Source organism: Lates calcarifer, linkage group LG4 (genome assembly GCF_001640805.2).
Source record: "Lates calcarifer isolate ASB-BC8 linkage group LG4, TLL_Latcal_v3, whole genome shotgun sequence".
NCBI classification, from domain to species: domain Eukaryota; kingdom Metazoa; phylum Chordata; class Actinopteri; family Centropomidae; genus Lates; species Lates calcarifer.
In genome coordinates, this window is record NC_066836.1 from 2,852,175 (window position 1) to 2,866,122 (window position 13,948).

General features: G+C 39.9%; 1 protein-coding gene across 2 annotated transcripts in view; it reads left to right on the forward strand.

Moving 5' to 3' along the window:
• The first annotated feature begins 716 nt into the window (after positions 1–716).
• LOC108880939 (receptor-type tyrosine-protein phosphatase N2) overlaps positions 717–13,948 on the forward strand; it is a 178,760-nt gene continuing 165,528 nt past the window's right edge. For both annotated transcript variants that reach the window (XM_018672679.2, XM_051069791.1), the window contains exons 1-2: positions 717–878; positions 2,725–3,103. In XM_018672679.2, the coding sequence (XP_018528195.1) occupies positions 3,007–3,103 (97 nt within the window). In that variant the 5' untranslated portion in view covers positions 717–878; positions 2,725–3,006. The remainder of the gene's footprint in view (positions 879–2,724; positions 3,104–13,948) is intronic.

The following is a 13,948-nucleotide window of genomic DNA, read 5'->3' on the forward strand; positions in this document are numbered from 1 at the left end:
TCCCTTTATCTCCCTTAAACTATAAAATATACATTTTCCTACAAAAGGTGAAAGTTCCAAAAACTAACATCAGTTGGACATTACCATTTTACCATCATAATAGTTTTAAGAAATATTTTGTTCCATTAAGGGGATGGTTTAGTGACAGGTTTAAGCTTCAGAAAGTATTCAGACCCTGTCACATTTTTCATACTAGATTAGTAATAGTTTAATTCTAAATGAATAAACACTCAATAACCCATAATGACAAAGTGAAATCAAGTGTGGCCTTTAGATCAGTGAAAATGGTGAAATTGGCCTCTGACTCATAGGTTGGGAACCACAGGGTAAAATGTCAGCCTCGTTTGAAAAATCCTTGAAAAATTCTGTTAAGTATTGACAGAAGTCATCGTAGGAATTTATTCTGTATGAATCATTACCTATATGGGAATTGTGTATTTAAAGAATAATTCACCCTGGTGTCCTTTCTATTCAAGTGACTATTGAGGCTTTATAAGACATGATAATTTGCATTGTAGAGATGAGAGAAAGGAGCTGTTCAAATAAACGTGATTTTTACAGGAATCATTTCAAACACTTGTTTCAGAGTCTGACTGAAAGTAAACACAGATTGTACCCGCTTGGAACCGACATTTCTGCTATACATGATCCGGGGCAACCCGCTGACTGAGCTCACCCCGGAACCTATATATTCATTCAACCGCAGGCGCCCGGTTTGTTTACATGTGTGACGCTAGCTCTCACGGCAGCTACAGCTACCGTCTTCTGAAGAAACTGAGGAATTATTTTGAGGGGGAAGCTGAATGCAACGGCGGATTATGTGTGGAGTATTAATAAAAACTGACTGAAGAACAGTCAAATGCTCAGCTCTCTATAAGGTAAGAAAAGCAATTATAACACCTAAAACACAGAAGGTAACAATATGTAGCATTAGCACTAGCACTCGTTATGTTCATGGTCCCGCTTTTAGCTTAATTTAAAATAGAAGCTGAGAGGACATGGCCACAATGAGTTGGATAATTTAAAATAAATTAGTAAATAAAAATAATGTGAAATCTTGAGGTCTTGTAGCCGGATGTTGATCCCTCGGTTACTAAAATGGCGCCATTCCTAACGGCTACATTCTTTGCTAACTTCCGGTCCGACTCAAAATGTTTGAAATAGTTCGCGACCGTTGCTTCGTTATCTCGATTCATAGAGCCACAATAGCCACATTTATGGGAAATACATTGGTTAAAATGTACAGAACAGACGAATTATCCTTTAAAATTTATTTACAAAGTACTGCAAGCTTTGCATCTTGGTTGAGGTGGATTTTCACTGGCTGCTCAAAGACTCTGCATTTAATATAAACACCAACCGATCTGTCCTGAGTCTGTGCCTTCATCTGACCCTGAACGCACCACAGGACAGGAGGTCAAACTTTTTTAAGGGACACTTCAGAGTCTGAAACCACAAAATCAGGCAGCGATTACATTCATGTGGTGTGTGTGTGTGTGTGTGTGTGTGTGTGTGTGTGTGTACACCTCGTCCCTGTGCTGAGTGTAAACATCAGGGAGGCCACACAGTTTGCCTGCAGCCTGATAAGGCCGCTCTGAGCACTGATTGCTCCTCTGGTTGGAATACAGCATGTGGATGAATCACACTCTGACCCACTTTGATTGAGGAAATTTTCAAAACAATAACAACAACATTTACACAGTGGTTTAAAATGATTAGAGTCAATTAAATAGCAATCAAAGTGTTCAAGAAAAAAAAACTGAATTATAAAGAGTGCAGGAAAGGGCACTTTCTTAACCAGAAACTACTTAACTAGACAGTTGCAGGAGTGAATGTAATTCTATATTTCATAATATGACTCGTTCAGGCTTTACTCTTAAAATTAAAATCAGGGTTTGAGATTCATTTTAGTGAAATGAGCCTGTTTAAAATGACTGCAGAAACATTCTGTTGCATGTTCACTGGGTGAACGTCTAAAGTCATTACTGTGCTATATATATACACATAAATACACATTTCAGGATAATCAAAGGGGGCCCTGACTAGTTGTTATCACTGTTCCCAGATCTGTAGATATGTCATTCACTTGCCTTCATCTCAGGGCCTGAATATTTCCTGATGGCACCTGAAGGCAGCGGTAGTGCTGAATCAGAGAGCAGAGGTCCGTGAATCCGTCAATTCACAGTTTATGAACAAGAAGTCACGATATTGACTGATTTAACCTTCACAATAAAAGCCTCACATTTTAGCTATGTTTTATTTATTAGCCTTCTTCTGTTAATATAGCCTGTTTTTCATTTATGTACTTCTCACAACATTGTCCACAAGACACTTTACAAAAACAAACACAAATGGGGAGAGAGTGAGAGACAAAAGAATAAGAGAAGAAAAAGAGTGTGATTACACATCTTCCTGGTCTGAGTCTTAGATCTTTGTGAATAGGAGTTTTATTTTGAAAATGTACCAGATTAAAAGAATATCTTGTCAGAAAACAAAAACAAACAAACAAACAAAAAAATCAGGAAACAAAGCAGATATTTGTTACTTGCTGAAAACATTTGATAACTGTTGTTTTCTGTATTTTATTGTGAATTCTATACTAATGCACTGTTATGAATCTAACATTGGAACCACTGTATGATTGCTGCCGTAGACGAGTTTAATATAAATACACACTGTTTTTTTGCTCGAATCTTTTAGTGTTTTCTCTCTCGTTAATTGCAGATGAATGGGTTTGTCTTGACTTTTATTTTGGAAAATCACACCGGATGTACCGTGCCGGTGACTTGACGGTGTGAGAGCTCGAGCCTCCAGGAGCAGCAGCAGCAACAGAAACGCCCTGCATCCTCTTCTCCTCTCCTCCTACATCCATCCACCGCCCGTGCGTCCGGCTCTCTCTCTGCTCCTCCAGCCGCGGAGGGGCCACTCTGAACGGGAAGGAAGACGAACCAAGCCCCGCTGGAAGAAATGGCCTTTTAACAGCTGGGAGAATAAACCAGAAGAGACATGAATCCTTTGGCTTTTTCCTTCCACCAACACCTCCTCCTCCTCCTCCTCCTCGCTTCCCTGAGCTGCTTCTCCGCCTCTGCTGACAGGAGATTCGGTGAGTACATTAGCGGATGATTATTTTCTTAATGATAACGCGACCGGAGCTGGATCCGGATCGTCTCCGGTTCTCCTTACAGCCCCGTTTTTTTCCCAAGACAGACCGCAGGAGATTAATTCTGTGCCTGATCTGTGTCAATATTGTAGCGGCGGAGCTGGCAGGAACCGGCGGGCTGGTTCACTGCAGCTTCACCTGAGCCGAGGAAAAACAAACACGGTGATCCTGTAAAATCGTTTCAGCAGAAAGATCCGCTGCAGATCCACAAAAGCTCTCAGGTTTATTATCAGAGCACCGGAAACTCAGTGCTGCACCGCGGAGGAAAGCACAGGGAAATTAGCCTTTATTATGTTAAGCAGGCCTGCATCCGTGAGTCTGGACTATTTTTAACAACATTAAAAAAACAAACAAACAAATATTAAAATTAGTTTATAATAAAATAATTTTTAAAACTCTTTGTAAAATTATTCAAACCATGCAAAGCATATATTCACATAGAATAAAAATATATACAATATAATTACAAATGGGATATACTAAGTAATAGAAATGACTAAACTATCATTTTCAACTGACAATAAGGAGAGTTAAATAAAATGTAAAATGCATGCCATAAATAATATATATATAAATAAATAACAATATACACAGTATAAGTACAGGGTATTAGCAAAAGATAAAATACATGAATAAGATACCAAGAAAAAGCTACTTGAAATAAAATAATAATAAAAAAATGAAAGTAAATGAATAAATTAATGAAAAAGCTAAATAGCTAAAGATTAGCTGTTTAAAATAATACCAGCATGATACTAACGAGGCTTTACAGAAAAAACAGATACATACAATGATTATACAAAGTAAACAAGTAGCAGAATACCAGTTCAAGTGCTAATTTAAACATCTGACTTTAATTAAAAAAAAATACTAAAATGAATTTTTTAAAAAGGTCTATGATTTATAAATAAAGGAAACTAAATATACAAAAACAATACAATAAACAAAGTAAAATATAGAAATGACACAGGGTCATAATTAAAATTCAAACAGTGCCAAATGATAATAGGCAGTGCTGAGTCTGTGTACACTTGTAGACAAGAGGAGTCAGTGATAACATCAATACAAAGCAATGAAAAATGATCTTATACATACACTCTCCAGTTTCTAGCTCTGTGCTCCTGACAGAGGCAGCTATTGATCGCAGATATGGTGTGTGTGTGTGTGTGTGTGTGTGTGTGTGTGTGTGTGTGTGTGTGGTGACTGGTGACATTAATTTCTCTCATGCACAAAGTCTATAAATAGCTGATACCTAATATTCCCCCCAATGATCTGAGGATGGGAGCCTGCAGGATGACGGATGCAGAGATGTGCTGTAGAAGATGGTGAGAGGAGGAGGAGGAGGAGGAGGAGGAGGAAGAAGCGGGTGCTGAGAGGGGTGTGTGTGTGTGTGAGTATGTCCAGACCCTCCTTCCCTTCCTCCCCTTCCTCCTCCTCCTCCTCCTCCTCTCTCCTTCAGATTACATAACCAGCAAACAGAGAGTATGGCAGCCACAGGACAGACTCAGCTGAGGAGATGAGCAGCAAAACAACAGAGAGCACTGAGCTGCAGCTTTCAGTCCCTATTTATTCATTTACACACAGAAACAACTGATATATTTTCCACAGTAGCTTCCTGTGCATGTACTGTTATTGATATATATGATTTAGTGACCACACTTTTATACTAATGCTGCATTATCCCTGTAACCCTTTTAGTTTATTGTACAGTTTTGACATTTCATGGCATTTTTCCATCCAAACTTTTCCATCCTTTTTGGTCTTCTCAGTTCATATTGCACTGCATATGAACTCTGCCAGCTGCTGGTTGTCGACCATGTTTGTTTTGGTACAAGAACATGTGACAGTTGGCGTGGTTTTGCGGGATTTGTGGGGTTGTCTACCACCTGAAGTGCAGTCTTTGCTGACCACTGGTTTAGTTTGTTGTCTTGTTGTTAGGTTTATGGTCTTTGTAGGTTTCAGCTCAAGTTGCATCACCTACAAGTGACATTCTCTGCTTTGAGATTGTTTTAACAAGCGTCATTAACAGTGTAAAATAAAATAAAACTTTAAACACTGATTGGATAAACTCAGAAGTGGAGCGAGGTCCATAAATGTTTCTTAAGGGACCTGTATATTAAAATTTTTAATCAAAAGCGACTTTATAGTGACCTTGTGCACATAATATTCTTACAATATTTAAAAAGTTCCTGTAATATCCCTTCAGGGACTCATAGTGGCTCTGTAGAGAGGATATCATGACCTTATTGTACTTTCTGGTCATTTTTCATCCCCTGTGGTGCGGCTGTTCACCCATAATGTTCTCATAACAGTGAAATATCGATGGCGTTTATAAGGAGCTGTAATTTGTCTGCAGGACTCAGCAGTGACTTTACAGTGACCTTGTTGCATTTCATGGCAGTTTAGACTGAACGTGGTTTTGAACAGAGGAAAATGATCAAAACAACAAAAGCAACAGAATATGGAGCGACAGTTAGTATCTCTGATGAATTAAAGCTGTTAATGCTTTGCTGGAGGTCAAAGGTCAGTGTATTTATCACTGTATCTGTCCTCAGTCCTCTGTTGAATATCTCAGGTGATGGCTTTCTCATGGCTTTTGAAATAAAGGCGTGGGAAGCCTCAAACAACACGATCTGGTTGTGTAAAATAAGAGAGGTTTCCATGACCAGAGTCGTTAACACAGATTAAGTATTAGAAGCGGAAAGTAGTTAAACACTGAAGCAGCGCGCCGGAAAGAAGGAGTGGGCGGTCAGATATGTTTACCTCCAACCCTGAAGATGATCTGGGTTCAGTTTCCATACATCAGCAAACCTCAGAATATCTGTCAGAGTAAAAACCTCAGCATAAGGTCGACAATCTGTTTAACTGTCATCTTTAATACGTGACAAGTGTGTGAGAATTGGTTCAGTGCACGTGATCTTTTCATGGCTTTTGCAAAATAAATCTGTTAAAAGAGCTAATCGTGAGTTTTGCTATGGCTACATAGCCAATGTTAGCATTAGCAGCTGTTTACTCACCAGTCTGGAAGAAATGTTGTGAGTTCAGCATCAGACTTCATTCCCTTACTCGCCAAGAGCTGTCTCCAGCAGTGGAAAGCAACAGCAATGTTCTGCTTCTACTGGAGTTAGCATGCTAACCAGCTAGCGGACCAGTCTCATCACTTTCCGATAGCGACTCGCTGTAGCATCCAGACTGCCCTGAAGGAGTAGCGTTGCTCAGTGGGCGTATTCTAACCCATAAGATATGCATATTCTTGGTTTATAATGGGCATAAAATAACCATTCTGTGTTTGTCTCAGTTTGCTGTGATCTGCAGACACACGCTTGTTTCTTGTTTAAAGTCATCAAAAGTGCAAAAAACTGAAGGTGCAGATGTCAACCTCATGTTCAGGGTCTCAACATTACACCAAGAAAGTGAAAAAACTTTTATCTCTCCATGCACTGTTACCTCTCCTGCTGCAGTGGATCTGAAGAGAGAAGTTTTAAAGCTGGTTAAGAGTTAAGTGGAACAGTTTTGCAGCAGCACCATGTGTTTAGCTCTCCACCATACATCGTCCGTCATTACTAATCGTTTCTCTTCCACACCTTTAACCTCTTACACTGGATTATTTGTGCTGGATGATGAAGTGGGAGCATCAGTGTGTGGGAACGCTGCCCAGTCGGAGCGCTTGTTTCACTGTTTAGGTTTTGGTCTTCAGTTTTTTTTCCCCGCTGTGTGTTTTGGGCAGCAAATCTCCACACAGGTGGTACGAGCTGCAGCGTCCACCTTAAGAGGTCATCAGATGTGGAGACTGAATGTTATTTCTTCTTCTTCATCATTCATCACTTCATGTGATTTTGCCTGTGCTCTGCACAAGTTGATCCACACTGTAAATGGGTATATAATACAAATTTACTGGCAGGAATCCAGATGTTAACACACTGTGCTTGTTCAGGAGAGGAGTCAACTCCATACATTTACTGAAGCTCTATATTTCAGTAAAGTTTTGAGGCTCTGGTACTTGTACTCGGTACTAGTATTTCCATTTTTTCTGTTTTTCTTCGGCTTAATTGCAAAAAGAAATTAATTCATTTTCTTACTACAAAATCTTGAAAACGTGAAATACAACTAATGAACATCAACCGTCCAAACCCAAAGATATGCAGTTTACTGTGATATTGAATAAGAGAAGCAGTGAATCTTCACATTTGAGATGCTGGAACCAGAGAATTTAATGACGTACATGATCAATTGATTCATAATTTCTGTTGACTGACTAATCTACAAAAAAGTAATCCAGAAGTATAGGTAGGTTTCAGGCAGATCTAGAGCTAAAACAATTCTACATTTTAATACCACTACTGCATTTCACATGGGCACATGTCATTTTCAGATATTTCAGATTCCAGATGAACCTTTTTCTGCTGTGTTGGAGATATTTGTGCAGTTTAGTGATTTTCATCATGTTCAGTTTTTGAACTTTTAACTGGTGTGTTGATGGCTACCAGTTTCATATTAATGCTTCCATAATTCACCGGTGACAGAAGCCATTCCTCACTATGAGCACTTTGACTTTTCGTACTTATTATACTGCTGATACCTCTCTCAGTGCAGGAGTGCTCTATCATGTGCATATTTTATAACCCTGTGCTGTAAAAACGAGGCTGGAGCCAGACACAGTTTATTCTAATGAGTACTTAGCTTTAATGACTGTATTGTCATTCAGTTTGAACACGACAGGCAGCGCGTATTATGTGTAGAATAAGAAGACATTTCTCAATGATGAGTGACTTTCAGTTGCTCCTGATCTGTGGTGTGTCTGTGTGGTCTGGTCAGCTGCTGTTTGTCCTCGCTCTGATTTATGTTGATGTTTATTGTGCTTGTCAACAGTGTGTTTTCATTGTGAAGCCTCTCTGTGTGTGTGTGTGTGATGCAGATTCCCCCCCACCCCTCCTGGGATTTTAAAACACACACTCAGGTCTCCCTAATCATTAATCTGGAGAACCTGGAGAAGGTCACCGCTGGTTCGCCTGGTGTGACCGTCGTCACGGCAACGCTCATTAACATTTCATTCGTGTTGATTGGTTGGTCGGTGGGTCGGGTCGGGGCTGAGCTGCTGAGGAGGTTTACTGTAACTGTGCTCGGACACGGACACAGGCAGGTGTATGGGCGCTGTTATGTCACAGCTGCAGAGAAATCTGATTGGTCACAATTACAGTAATAGGTCCCATAACTTAAGCTTTTCTGTTTGGTTTCCTCTGTTTATTTTAGTTCTAACAGGGGCAGAACTAGCTACGTAAAGAGGAACTACACATGAAATGATATATTTTTTTGTGCTGCACACATAATCAGTTAGATCCTTGCTGGTATATGATGAGTTAGGGTGGAGGATTTGTTTATCAGGCAGTTCTATTGTATACTAAGGAAAAAAAAACTGTGCAGAAACTTAAAACAAATTCAAACAGAAAAACAAAATTCAATCATGTACAGCTACTTGCGTTTGGACAACGTTTAGCAAACTAGATGTCCGGCTTATTTTGTGAAATGAAAAAAAAACTGCGTCTCTAATGAAACTAAGCCCTTGTTTTTTTTACACTCATGAAAAACCCTTGCGTGGATTTAGCGGTGTTTGTCAGGTGATGTTGCTGTGACAGGATTCCTGTGAAATGCTGAGGATTAGTGAGGATTCAGATAGAAACACACTGTGATTATAAACCTGACATCGTCCTGTAGTGAAGTCCAGCTGAATCTGAGCCGGCGGCGGTGTCACTTTATTGCCCATCTGACTGAATGACTTGACATTAATCAATAGATTGATCAATCCGGATCAATGTTCAGAGAGGCTGAAAGTGTGATGAACAACCTCGTCGCTTGTCGTCTGCTTTGTTCCCGCCTGCTGCAGGCTGCTGTTGATCAGTATCTCCTCCTGTTCTTTACTTCACAGGTGAAACCACATCTGTTCTCAGCATTTATCTCAGTGAAACGTGTCTGTTTGGCCCTGCAGGGTTTATTGTGCTTCCTGCTGAATCACCCGCTGCTGTTTGTATTCATTTGGCAGCTCCTAGTCACTGAACATTTATGGCTGAAGACTGCTTGTTTGAGCTGTGGCTAGAATTGGTTTTTCACTTGTAAATCTTTGAGCATCTTTTCACACGTCCCTCAAATAGATCTCAGTGATGGCTCAGTCTTTGGTCGTTTCCAGTCCGGCCTCATGACATTTTATTGCCTCATCACCTTCATTATTGCTTCATAATTTTAGTGACTTGACTTTTAACTATCTTTATATCCATAAATGTCTTTAAAATATCCTCTCTTCCATTTTAAAGTATTAAAACAATGAGCACTGATTTGAAGCATGAGACAGAATATGAAACCCAGTCGCCAGTATCAAAGTAATGTGATTATTGCTCCAAACAAGCATCTACCAGTCGCCTCTCTGTGCTTTTTTATTGATATATAATGACACACAGCTGCTTTGAACACAATGTTTCTCATAAACTCAATCTAAGCATCATTATGTTTATTCCAAATTGTCCTAGCAAGTGCAAATGAGTTGTATATGAAGATAAATCATAGGAGACAGGGACATGTCTCTCAGTTTTCCCGTTCAGTTATTGATAATGAATTTGCAAAGCCAATCAATATAAATGAACATTTAACAGAAGGAGACACTCCCAGTGTTTCTGAAAGTGTTGGGTACTAACGTTTTAAATTGTAAACGTGGCCAGTGGAGGTCTGTTATGATGCTGAACGTGCATGACAACAAGACTGAAGGACACTCCAACACTCTTGTGTCCTTACCAGCTTTTAAACCAGAACCGTGCCTGTGCTCGCTTTAGCTTTCAGAGGAATTACCAACATCATTTCAGGTGCATTTGCTTTGTATTTTACCTCAAAATAAAGTGTCTTTTCAAGCTTAAATTATCAGTAAAAGTTATATTTTTCAAGTAAGATCATTAGAATATAAAATGACTATTTACATGCACAGAAAATAACAACACAGGACATTAGATGATTTACAGTTGCTCCATAAAACAGTAACTTTGATTCTTGGAAAAATTAAAGATCCACAGATAGGAAGCCAGCATCCGAGAGTTCTGAATACAAAAGCACTGCGCTGCTTCATTCAACCAGATGGATGGATCAGTGGTTCGGCTTTGAACAATCAGTGGAAGAGAAGAAGAGAGGGGGATGATAGGAAAAGGGATAAAAAGATGAGAGAGGAGGTGATGGAGGCGGCTGTTGTGTCGCTGCAGGAGACAGAGGAGGGGAAGACAAAGAGAGATTACTGCCAATTTAGGCTGGGCTGCTCGCACACACCTCCTAATTGAGAAATGGATTTCCTCCGCTCTGCTGCAGCAGAATCAAAATGATCAAATACTGGTTTTGCCTCCAAATCCCTTCTTTTGTGTCTGTCTAAATTGTCAGGTGGCATGTTGTTGTGATTGATCATTTCTGTCAGAACTGAGGCCCAAAACAAATTGGATTGTTGTCCTCTTACAAAACAAAAAAGGAAACACGAATGCACGGTGCACGGCAGAAAACACGTCTCCTATAGATGGACAACACACAGACAGCCAATTAGGAACCCCCTTTTTGATCAGCCATGGGAAAAACCTGAAAGTGAGTCAGCTGTTAGACAAACTAAAAATAAAACTACAAAGGCATGGAAAGCTTTTAAAAGGCTCGGTCCTTTTCCTTCAGTCTGCGACCCTGACTTGTTATCAACTGTCTAAAAATGTAAACACGTCTGCAGAGATAACATTGTGTGGTGGAAAACAGAAAAGGTTAGAGGGGAGGGCTGAAGTAGAAATAAGTCTTTTTTTTGACAGTCCGTGCTCCTGTGTTGTCAAACAGTGACACTGAGTGTGGAGACAAACACAGGATAAAAGCTAGCACAGTTTATTTTGTTTTTATTTTATGAGTTGATTTGATGAGGAATAAAATTCTGTATCTTACAAATGTTATATATACCACATAATGAAGACGTATAGAATAGCATAATATACATCCACTGATAAGTAACGCCACAGTACATGTGGTAGTTAGCTACAAAAACCAAAAACACAAGAAGTTTAAGAAACTGATGTTTCTATGCTGCTAACGTTAGCATGCTTGGCTAACTAGCTTACTGCCTTATAGCAGAGTTCAAGCTAACATTAGCATCACTGCGCTGGTCTGTTTGATTTGGGAAGGTTCATTCAGGCCTTTTCTTGTTTAAAAGTGAGTCATGTTGCTTTAAAATACAAACAATAACAAATGAATCCTCATCATCACATCATAAACATTTTCAACCATCTCAGAGAGTTAGCAAGCTTAGCTACAGTAGGTAAAATCAGCAGTAAAAGTCCTGGTACCAGATTGATTTGGGTGTGAAGCTGGAGAATGTGAATGTGTCGTTGACGTGGATATACATACCCTAAAGTTTCTACCATCTCTTAAATCAGTGGCTCTATCTTTTTAAGGTGAGCGCTCTCAGTTTAATCAATGGCCCTCTCCCTCAGGAACAGCAGGTGTCTGATGCAGACAGACAGATGGCATTGTGGGAAATGAAGTGTCTCCTCTTGTCGGGCGAACGCAGCTTGTAACGGCCCTGCCAGGAGGCATTAAAGGCCACAGCCTGGACGCTGCTCTTTGCTCACAGGGTGAAGCTGATTGAAATTCCGTTCCTCCCGCATCGCCGACTTGGCGTCAGTCCACAGTGCAATGCTGCAACCTATTTTACTCTCTGCCGGCGTGGAGTGATGAAACCAGAGAGCAAAAACCCAGGGTGGAAGCAAAAGTCCAAAAGCCATATCCTCCACTTCTAACTGGATGGAAAATCCAGCAGGCATGAAAAAAGCTTCAGCCTCTGTAATCTGCATTAATTTTGCCTTTGTCATAGTAAATCTAGCTTTCAGAACAGGCCAAGAACAAAAAAGTTAAAGAACAATAACCATTTCATTTTGGGATATATCATTAAATCATTATATATCAAACATAAATAACTGAAATAACTCAAAGAAAAGAATAACAAATACGTGACTCCCATGCAGAACTGCTGCATGAAAATAAAAATACATTTAATTGAATTCATCTGCTGCTTTGATCGCTTCACTACATAATCATTTAGTTTTTTACAATAGTGGATAATGAATATCAGGGAGCTTTTTGCCAGAATATGTATGCAGCGTTTTGTATTTGAATGTTATGATTCCCTCTCAGCTGTAAGCCTCTGTGTATTCCCTTTCTCGCTTGCATATTTTTGCTCTTATTATGCTGCTTTGCAGAAATTGGCCCAAACACTGCTTGAATGCTGCAAAGCTGCTCTAATGAAACTCTGACTCTCTGTGAGCAGGATTTCTGTGTTGCATGTTTCTGCTTTTAACAAGGTTGCGTCTGCTGGAAACGACTGTGATAACTGTGTCTTTTCCCACAGAGATGTAAACAAATAGAGCCTCAAGGGTGATTCTTCCTTTAATTGCCCCAAGCAGAGAGAATATCCAGCGTACGACACAAGCTTATAGCAAATGACTTCACTCTGATGTGTCCTCGTTACAGATGGTAACAAAAATAAGGTTGCACTGACAAAAATGAGATGTAGAGGTGAAAGTTACTACTGTTGGTTTTGGTTAGAAGCAGCTGGAGTCTGAATGTGTTTATGCAAACTTATGAATGTTTCCTGTTTGATATGTAGCTAGCTCGCTACAGCTGATAAAACCTGCTAGCGACAATGGACATGACATCAAGAGAGACAGTTGTTAGAAGTGAGAAGCCTGTTTGTTTAACACCTGTGTAAAATTTAAGACCCTTATATGAAAAAATGGCTGAATATTGAGTCAGCTAAGAGGAGCAGGGCCTAGTGAAGAGTCAGTTGTGTGTATATTCTAGGTATTTGCGTTATCAAATGAATTGTGGAGGAAAGCAAATGAGAATAAAAAAGAAAATGAGAACGATTTTGCGTTTCTCTGGAGGCTGGGATGGATTTTGTTGTGTTCAAAGCCAGAGAGAGTGACAGAGACAGTAATTGAGTCTTGCAGAAAATGAAATCTGTCACAGATGATGAGCCCAGAAAGACTGAGGTTTAAAAAATGTTAAGCCCTCAAATGTTTTCAAATGTGTTGTATATAATCAGAATTTGAATTGTGAAAGTCTAAACAGCTCTTGTTTTGACCTCACTGCCAAAACCTGTAATCTAGTGGAACAAAGAATGACCAAGTGCATCTAGGGAATTTTTTGGGAGCCTGTGTGATTTTTTTGTTTATATGCAAGTGCAACAAAATTCCATCTGTTGTCCAGACAAAGAAGAGAAAGCAATACCATTGGCGTCATCGCCTCCTGAGGGCTGCGGAAGCAGATTTGTAACAGAAAAGTCATCGGCTGGAGGAGTCTGGGCAGTGGATGTGGATGAATAATGAGCTTGGCTCTGCTGTGGCCTAACTGCTGATGCTAGGGTGCTCCTGAATTACTCCAAAACTGTTTCAGTTGAGCTGCTCGGTGCCCAAAGGCAGTTTTTTGTGGTTAGCCCCCAGGTGTGAATGTGTGCAGCTGTGCAATTGTGTTGCTGAACACAGAGCATGCATGCTTTGCAGACTGTTCCCTGGATATACAAAGATTAAAAAAAAAGATATGATACTAAAAAAAAAAAAAAAAAAAAAGAAAACTGGAGCTCACAGTGTATCTGTGCAGGGTGATAGGAGAGGGATGAAGGGAGGTAATCGCTGCCACTCTTTGATGCCTGGAAGGCAGAGAGGCACTCAGCGATGAGCAAGTGTTGCCATGGTTACAGCATCCCATCGTTTTGCTAGGCACCCTGTCTGTTACAGTCCC